Here is a 9887-nt window from a genome sequence, read left to right on the forward strand (position 1 = left end):
GAAACAAATGTGAACCCATTAGTATCTATTATGTGTAATATATTACTTAGAAAATACCTCATAATTTCACCTAGGGAGACATCATTATCAATCTATGTGACCTCACCTCTTGCATCAACATTATTTGTTCATTAGTAATCTTTGCTTTAGTTTTGTATTATTCCACCCAATTCTTTGAGACGCCAAACAATGACACATAATTTCTTACAAGCAGATTCCATGGTGTGAATTAGGATTTGAATCCATCACTTTTTGAGTTAAATTATGAATACAAAAAAATGTCATACATAGAAAGATTTAAAAAGATAGCTTTTGCCTTATTTAAATATAAGAATCATCTTAATAATCGAAAAATAGAATAATGTTTAGCTTATTATATAGGAAACTTTCACATATATTCACTTAAAAATAATTAATTACTCTTTATAGCTATAGTTTGATAATTACAACTTGTAGCTACATGTTACTTAGAGGAGAGAGGCGAGCGAAAGAGGAAAGAGAGTGGGAGAGAGGTGAATTGTATATGTATATAATTGTATATAACTGTATATTATACATACATATTTGTATAAATGACAAGCGAGATTGGGAGAGGGAGGAGAGAGGCGAGCGAGATTGAAAGAGGGAGGAGAGAGGCGAGTGAGAGAGGGCAAAGAGTGGGAGAGAGGTGAATTATATATGTATATAGGCAAAAAAATTGTACATTATACATATTTATTTGTATATCCTGGCGAATTATACATATACAAACATGACTAATTATATAAATTCGAAGTCAGCCCACATAATTAATGTATAATGTTAGTCTCGAGTGGTAATTATAGCAAACTATAGCTATGATGAGTAATTAAATAGTATAAGTTTGCTTATCCGCGTAATTTTCCCTATATGGTATCATAATTTTTAATGTGGCTATTTATTTGTCGCCTCATTTTATACTCTGTAATTATCATGAGCCAACATTATTATTATTCTTGTATTAACTTTTTTTTTAAAAAAAAATTATTCTTTGCGCTATTTTTAATCTCTCATCATGAAAGTTTCTCAAACGGTCAAACCTTCTACATTATATAAAATCTATTGTTGCATGCTTTTAAAAGAACAAATTTATTTTTAGGGTGTTTTCTTTAACACAATAACTAATCAATACTATTTTAATATTATTATATCGACTTATCAAATCAGCACAACACTATTTTAATATCATTCTATAATTTTTTAAAATTTTGAGTAGGATCTTATTATTTTAATTTTATATTATATATTTTTCGTTGTATATTATTTACATTATTACTTCGTAATAATATTTGCATATATCCTACTTTTTAAAACCTTATTTATAGATCTATACGGAATATATTATAATTATATATATATATATATATATATATATGTAAAATTTGACCTTATACCCGCACTTGTTGAGAATGTTGTCCGATAGTTGACTAATTGAAAGCAAAAAGGTTCAAAAAAATAAAATAACATTATATTTTTACCTTGAAATTTACGCCTCATATTTTAAAACTTATGCTTCAAATACTATTATGTTTTTAATTTGCGTTCCGCAGTAATTTTAATACGTCCCACTCAAATTCATCCAAAACTCACTTTTAAAATCGTTTTTGAAAATACTGAGTTGGACCAAGTTTATTTTTCTTATGGAAACACTTCTTTTCTTCGGGAAGGCAGTTGTCTTTTCTTCCAGTAGAGGCGCCGCCATAGCTTTACTTGTTGCCTACTAAAGTGTGTTTTATAGTCTGTAAAGTATTATCTCGAAAATATGAATTTGAATCTTAAACTATTATAGTTTTTCAAATTAAAAATATATTTATTTTTTTATTATATTAAAAGTAAATATCTTTTATATTGAAGGATTTTGTTTTTTTAGTAGGGTAATGATCTTTTTACATTAATTACAACTTTTTCAAAGAATTTTAATTTTTGTGTACGATTGTGACGTTTCTGATAAGGTTCAATAAATACATATTTATACTCTTTTTTTTTACAATAAATAAATAAGTTCCTCTGATATTTTAACTCGGGTAATTAAAATATTTAATAAGCAGACATTTTTTCATATAAAAGAATTAATTGTGATTTTTTCAATGAATTATGATTTTTCAGAAGAATTATAACGTGTTGATAAAATATAATAATTTATTGGCAATAATTATATAGGTTTCCACTCCTTTATATCATAGGTTCTTATCTACATTATTAAAGCATTAAAGACCCTCTAAATTCAAACAACAACATACGACATTATATATATATATATATATATATATTAATTATTGTTCATGAAGACGAGAAGAAGAGTCTGAACAACAAATAAACCCAGAATGAGAGCTTTTAGTTTCAGTATATTAGTGTTAACTCAATAAATAAATGAATCAATAATTAGCAGTTACCTAGATATTGAAATATTGAAGGATAAAAATTACAGATTTAGATAAAAATAATTTGGGTAAAACCTTAATTGGATTTTGTATTAATACTAGATGTTATGCCCGTGCAAGCACGGGTCCAACAAATCAAGAATTAATATTTTGTGTTTGATTAGGGAATCGTGGGGTATAAGGATGTGCAAAATATTTATGATGCTTATATAAATTTATATTTTGTTTATCTATAAAGATGAAATAAATTATTTTGTACCCATCATAAAATAATTAATCTCATGAAATAACTATTTGAGTCTTGTACTAAATGATCTCTAATAGTACAATGCATTCTGTGTGAAGATAGAGCAAATATTATCTAAGAAATTCAATTTAGAGCAACTTTAAATTGAAAAATATCAGTATAAGCAAATACATAAAAATCTACTTACTTTGAACTTTGAAGCATGTGAGTAATTTGAATATTTTTATGAATCCATTGTTTTGGGTGAGTTGATTCCTAATCCATTATATACTTTATATAAATTTTTTACCGGCAAATCCCAAGAATAATAGCGAACCCTTTATATTCTATTTTTATTTTCATTTAGGCCATTTACAAAAATGTATTTCTTCATATTATATTACTACTGATTTCAATTTTCCACATATTTAAAATCACAAGATTAGATAACATTTTAATACATTAACTTTCCACATATTTAAAATCATAAGATTAGATAACATCTCAATACATTAACTTTACACGTCACATTTTTTAACTCAGCAAGATTAATTTAAAAAATTGGACATCCTACCTAATACCTATTTTTAATTTTGATACTACAAAAATTTTTAAAATTCTTTTACACTTTTATTTTTTAAACTTCCAAATTTCATGTCAGATTAAAATTTATATTTAAGTAGATTTGTAAATGATCTAATAAAAGTATCATTTACTCTGGAAATTAATCAAGTTGACCTTTAATGCAAGCTCAAAGAGAATGCACTGTGTATTCGACATAATTCAAGCGGAAAGAGTGATATAATACGGACAAATAGAATATATAATAACACACTTTCATTTTTAGTTATAAAATTAAATGAGACATTCATTTTACCTTTGATGAGATGCTTTTATACAGAAAAATATATATATTTATTTTAGATCTTCAATTTTTTAAGCTTATTTTTTCTTTCATTTCTTCCAGTAGATTGACATGTTCAAATAATAAAAAAGCAAGTTTGCAGCAGATGATAACGTCCTATGCATAGTGTTGTAATAATACAATATACTGTTGGAGTTCGACCTATCAATTTCCTGTTGGTATTCTAACAGCTTCTCTGCCAAAAATGGCCAGCAAATCATTCTTTGAAAATTCCACAACTTCCTTCTCAAAATGCCTCAAATGTATTCATGACTACAATAGCAGAAGCATAGTGTTCCCATCTCTCCATTTCTTGTATCACATATATATATCATTTTCCTACACAAATCATCACATATCTATATTGTTTAAGTACACAAAGTAGGGGGTACCTTACTCAATTGATTTATATCATTTTTCAATATTAAAGTGTATAATCGTCCCAAACAATTGAAATGATTTTTTTATGAGAAAAATTTAGGTTTAGCAAACATAAATATTATATTTATATACTATAACTATACTTTGTATAATTGTGCTCCATAACAAGCTTTATGTTTGCTATGGCTATTAATATGTATGTTTTCGTATACATATACAACAAACTCAATTGCATAATATTTGTTTGTATAAAGCGAGAAAGAGAGAAAGACAAAAGAAAACTGGGTAGGGGAAGATCTATATTTGTATAATTATAAGTGAATAGGAGGAAAATATATGTATTTGTATTTTTCTATACAATTTTCTCTGTTTTTATACAAACACAAACACATTTGTATTTTTATAAAGTGTGAGAGGGAGAGACTGACAGCGAAATGGAGAGGTGTGAGCGAGAAATTCAGGGAGACAGGCGAATGACAACGGTTTGCTACGAGTTACAATTAAATCAAACTGTCGTTATATCATTAATTTGAATTAATAATATGCTATTTTATACTCCCTCCGTCCTATTTTATGTGAGATAGTTTGACTCGGCATGAAGTTTAAGAAAGAAAGGAAGACTTTTAAAACTAGTGGTCCAAAATGAATGATAAAAATTTGTGGCGTAAATCATTTCACTAAGGGTAAAATAGCCATTTTATAGTTAATTTGTTATTTAATATAGAAAGGCATAATACATAAATATGACAATTAACTTGACATCAGTTGACAACTATGACCTTTAATTTTGGGTGTGCATAAGTAGACACTTAAGTTTGTATAAAATTGAACAAATAGACACATTCATCCTACATGGTAATTTTATGTCCTATGAGGCGTCTTACGTGTATTATGTCATGTATGATATGCGTATCTACTTGTTCAAATTTATACAAGTTTAAGTGTCTAACTGTGCAACTCAAAGTTGGAGGGTACAGTTGTTCGTTGAAGTCAAGTTAAGGGTCATGTTTATATATTATTTCATATAGAAATATATCATTCTTTTTGGGACTGATCATAAAAAAAGTAAGACACATAAATTCAGACAGATGGAGTACAATTTTTCTCTTTTTTAATTTATAAAAAATATTGAAAAATTTTCAAATCGACCAAATAACCTTTACATATGTGCAAATATATTTTATAACATTTTTTTTAAATATAAATATAAATTAATGTCCTAGGCATCTAGTGAATAGATGACTTTGGGCATTTGTTTTCTTAGTTAGCCTTTAAATAATAAGGTTTTACTTTTTTGGCTTCTTAGTGAAAAGCTGAAGTATTTTTTCAAGAACACATTTGAAAAAGAATATTTTAATAATAATGTATTTTGAGATACTATTTTAAAAAAAATTAAAAATTAATTAAATCGTACCAAATTGACATACCAAACAAATATAATTGGAGTGATTCAAAGAAATCTAATTTTAATTATATATCATAAAATATCCAAAAATTAGAATGGTATAATTTTAAAAATTAACCATGCTAACACTCCCATTTACATCCTTCTATCAGATAGACGTGGTACTGTGTTTTTATAAAGACTTCTACAGGTACTTGGTCTAGGAGTCTTAATATTTTTTATTAAGTAAATATTTGAGATTAATACATAATATATATTTTTGTAAGATCTATTGAGGTTTTTGTGTTAGGCAAATTTAAAATAATAAAATTTTATTTTTTTTTACAAAATATAAACTTATGAATTACGATTTTTTTTTTGGCAGATGGGTATGGGTGCGGGGGAATATTTATTTAAGTTGACACTTATTGGGAAGAGAAATGTAAGTCAACTTACTATTGGCTACTATTGTGATCTCCTCTCAAATTACTCTTTATCTCAAGATTCTGTTCGTCAGCTCAAATTTTAAACTAAGGTAATCAACTCTAACTCTTTCGTTTACATCACATGATATGATGCAAATAAAGCTTCGAGAGTGACTGATTCGGAATTTAAAGTTTATGAGTCTGTTGTTAGCATTGAACCTATTACTCGTATATTTTTTCAGGGATGGCACAATTTCTGCTACATGGTACTCTTCATGTAACTATATTCGAGGTTGATAGGCTTCATACTAATTTTGGCAGAGACTTTTTCAATAAGGTGAAAATTGCTTTCCTTCCTTTTCACCAGTTCCTTATTTGATTTTAGATCTACTAAAAATTGGAAATTTCGACAAATCGAATGGAAGTATGTGTATCAAAATACGAATGCCGTTTGGTTTAATGAATTATGCAACTGATGAATTTGGGTATTTTGGGAAATGGAAACACTAGTTAGGAGAGAAACAAAGGGAACTTTGTTTGTTTGTTTTTTTAATTTTCCACCCGATTTTTGGTACCTGTGTATAGGGGATATTCACTCCGAGTTTACCATTGTTTACTGGAAATATCGTCATTTTGGTTTACCATACAACTTATCATATCATGTCCTCGAGGATGAGTAAACGAATACAAGGGTTAACATTGCTCAAAAGACAAGCAGGAAGAAGGTTAAGAGCCTTCTCCTGTCGAAATTCTAAGAAAAGGCATTTGGGGTGACTTATAGGATTTACTAAGTGCATTCTCAGACTCTTTTATTGGACAAAAGAAGTTAAGTTGTCTCTTCAGTGTGAAACGACTACTCGCTTAGCACTGAAACGGCTACTTTAGTAGCATAGCATGTGTGACGTTGGGATCATTGTGATGGTGTTCAAGTTATAGTGTATGAAGCAGCCTTGGCTGTCTTGAGGTACTTCCATCGATCTCATACCACATTATCTAGAATAACGAGTGAAGTTTCAATATTTTTACCAACACTTCTTTAGCATACTATTACAATTGTACAGTTTGACATGTTACATGACAGTAACAAAAGTATTTACTCGTAGATTAATGTACTTATTTTCTTGTAGGTGGTGCAAGGCATTGAGGGAGCTATTGGTTTCAACAAGGCAGCGTCAAGATTGTATGCAACCATTGATCTTGGAAAAGCCAGAGTTGGCAGAACCAGATTACTGGATGATCACAAAAATCCACGGTGGTACGAATCATTCCACATTTACTGTGCCCATATGGCTGCCAATGTCATAATCACCGTCAAATTTGATAATCCAATTGGAGCAGAAGTCATTGGAAGAGCTTACTTTCCAGTTCAACAACTGCTAGATGGAGAAGAAGTTGATGAATGGCTTGAAATCCTCAATACAGAACGAAAACCCTTGCATGGACACTCTAAAATCCATGTGAAGTTGCAATATTTTGATGTCACAAGGGAATATAATTGGAATAGAGGGATAAAAGTCACAAGGTTTCCTGGAGTTCCTTACACATTCTTTCGTCAAAGACAAGGATGCAGGGTCACCCTTTACCAAGATTGTCATGTTCCTGATAACTTCATTCCGAAAATTCCACTTTCTGATGGAAAGTTTTATAAGCCACAACGATGTTGGGAAGACATTTTTGATGCAATCACTAATGCAAAGCATTTAATTTATATAACTGGATGGTCTATTTATACCGAGATCACTTTGATAAGGGACGGGAGGAGGCCTAAGCCTGGTGGAGACATAACACTCGGAGAGTTGCTTAAGAGAAAAGCTAATGAAGGTGTGCGAGTTCTAATGTTGGTCTGGGATGACAGGACATCGATTCCTGTGTTACAACAAGATGGGCTAATGGCTACTCATGATGAAGAAACTGCTAATTATTTTCGAGGCACTCAAGTAAATTGTGTGTTGTGTCCTCGAAATCCTGATGATGGACGGAGCATTATTCAAAATATAGAGATTGGGACAATGTTTACTCATCATCAAAAGATTGTAATTGTTGATGGAGAAATGCCTAATGGAGACAGGGAGAGGAGGAGAATTGTGAGTTATATTGGTGGGCTTGATCTTTGTGATGGTAGATATGATACACAATTTCACTCCCTTTTCAGGACTTTGGACACAGCACATCATGATGATTTTCACCAACCAAATTTCACGGGTACCTCAATTCATAAAGGCGGACCAAGAGAGCCTTGGCACGATATCCATTGCCGAATAGAAGGGCCAGCAGCTTGGGATGTGCTCTACAATTTTGAACAGAGATGGAGGAAGCAAGGCGTAAGGGACTTGCTTATAGACCTAAGGGATATCGATAATATAGTCATACCACCTTCACCTGTTATGTATCCTGATGATCACGACACATGGAATGTTCAAGTTTTTCGATCCATTGATGGAGGAGCAGCTTTTGGCTTCCCCAGTGCTCCCGAAGAGGCAGCCAAGTCTGGTCTTATAAGTGGTAAGGAAAACATCATTGATCGAAGCATACAGGATGCATATATTAATGCCATTCGTCGAGCAAAGCATTTCATTTACATAGAAAATCAGTACTTTTTAGGCAGCTGCTTTTCATGGTACTCCAATGATATCAAGGATGAAGCCATTAATTCTCTGCAGTTGATCCCAAAGGAGCTGTCTTTGAAGATAGTCAGCAAAATTGAAGCAGGGGAAAGGTTTACAGTTTATGTTGTGGTTCCAATGTGGCCAGAAGGCCTTCCTGAGAGTGCATCTGTACAAGCCATACTGGATTGGCAAAGGAGGACCATGCAGATGATGTATACCGATATAATTCAAGCTCTAAAAGTAAAGGGAATTGTGGCAAATCCCAAGGAGTATTTGAGTTTCTTTTGCCTTGGCAATAGGGAAACAAAGAAGAGAGGAGAATACGAGCCTTGTGAAACGCCAGAACCTAATTCCGGCTATCATAAAGCTCAAGAAGCCAGACGTTTCATGATTTACGTACATTCCAAAATGATGATAGGCAAGTTCAATTACAAATATATATGTCTGTGTGTGATCCATACATTTCCAAAATCAAGTTGTTAATTTATGTTTCTGTTTTTACCTGCAGTGGATGATGAATACATTATCATTGGATCAGCTAACATCAATCAAAGGTCAATGGATGGTGCAAGAGACTCAGAAATAGCAATGGGAGCCTACCAACCATTTCATCTATGTGTGAAGGAGCCAGCTAGGGGTCAAGTTCATGGGTTCCGTATGGCACTGTGGTACGAGCACTTAGGCATGTTAGACGACAGGTTCCTTCAACCAGAGAGCGTAGAATGCATCCGAAAGGTGAACAAAATTGGTGATAAATATTGGGATATGTATTCAAGTGAAAGACTCATTCATGATTTGCCTGGACACCTTCTTAGTTACCCTATTGGTATTACTGAAAATGGAGAAATCACTGAACTACCTGGAGTAGAATGTTTTCCTGACACCATGGCACCTGTTCTTGGTACCAAATCTAATTTTCTTCCTCCTATTCTCACAACCTAAACCTCCAACTTTTAATTTGTTCCATTCATTCTCTAGACATATATTTATCATTAGGTTCTACATGCTAATAAGGTTTCTTATTAAGGAATGAAAGGTTAATATCACCATAGGACATTTACTACTAAATGTTCAGCAGCTATTCTCAATATTTCAATGGAAATGGAGTGGTAAGTTAGCTTTAATTTTTTTTTCCTTATTTTTTCAACAACGTGAGTATTCAAGGCAAAGACTTTTTTGTTGATAACGTTAAACTAGGAAGAGAGGAAAAAAAAATCATCTCTCTTTAAAAGTGAAAATCATATATTATTATAAGCATGAAGCTCAAAACATAAAAGTTGAATTACCATTTTATCCCTACATTTAATGAAAAGGCTATAAAATATTTAATTAAATTCATCTAATATAATTAATTATGTTATAAATCCATTAAATAAGTGGATAGTCCATAAAGTTAGTACATGAACAACCATTCATATTCACTAGGTTACATGAACCTTTTTGGATAAGTATGTATCTATTTATTATGATACTTAATATGGTGACCTTTGGAATGATTTCTCACTCTATAAATAGGGTTGTTCATTCACTATTGTAATATATACATATGAAACTTATATATA

At 30.9% G+C, this 9887-nt stretch overlaps 1 protein-coding gene across 1 annotated transcript; it reads left to right on the forward strand.

Moving 5' to 3' along the window:
• The first annotated feature begins 5686 nt into the window (after positions 1–5686).
• LOC107027070 (phospholipase D alpha 1-like) lies at positions 5687–9449 on the forward strand. The gene is made up of 4 exons (XM_015228238.2): positions 5687–5829; positions 5962–6056; positions 6847–8743; positions 8834–9449. Exons 2-4 carry the CDS (start codon positions 5964–5966, stop codon positions 9265–9267), a joined length of 2424 nt encoding a protein of 807 aa, XP_015083724.1. The 5' UTR covers positions 5687–5829; positions 5962–5963; the 3' UTR covers positions 9268–9449.
• Positions 9450–9887: the final 438 nt, after the last annotated feature.

This window comes from Solanum pennellii, chromosome 8 (assembly GCF_001406875.1).
Source record: "Solanum pennellii chromosome 8, SPENNV200".
In the NCBI taxonomy this organism is placed as follows: Eukaryota; Viridiplantae; Streptophyta; class Magnoliopsida; order Solanales; family Solanaceae; genus Solanum; species Solanum pennellii.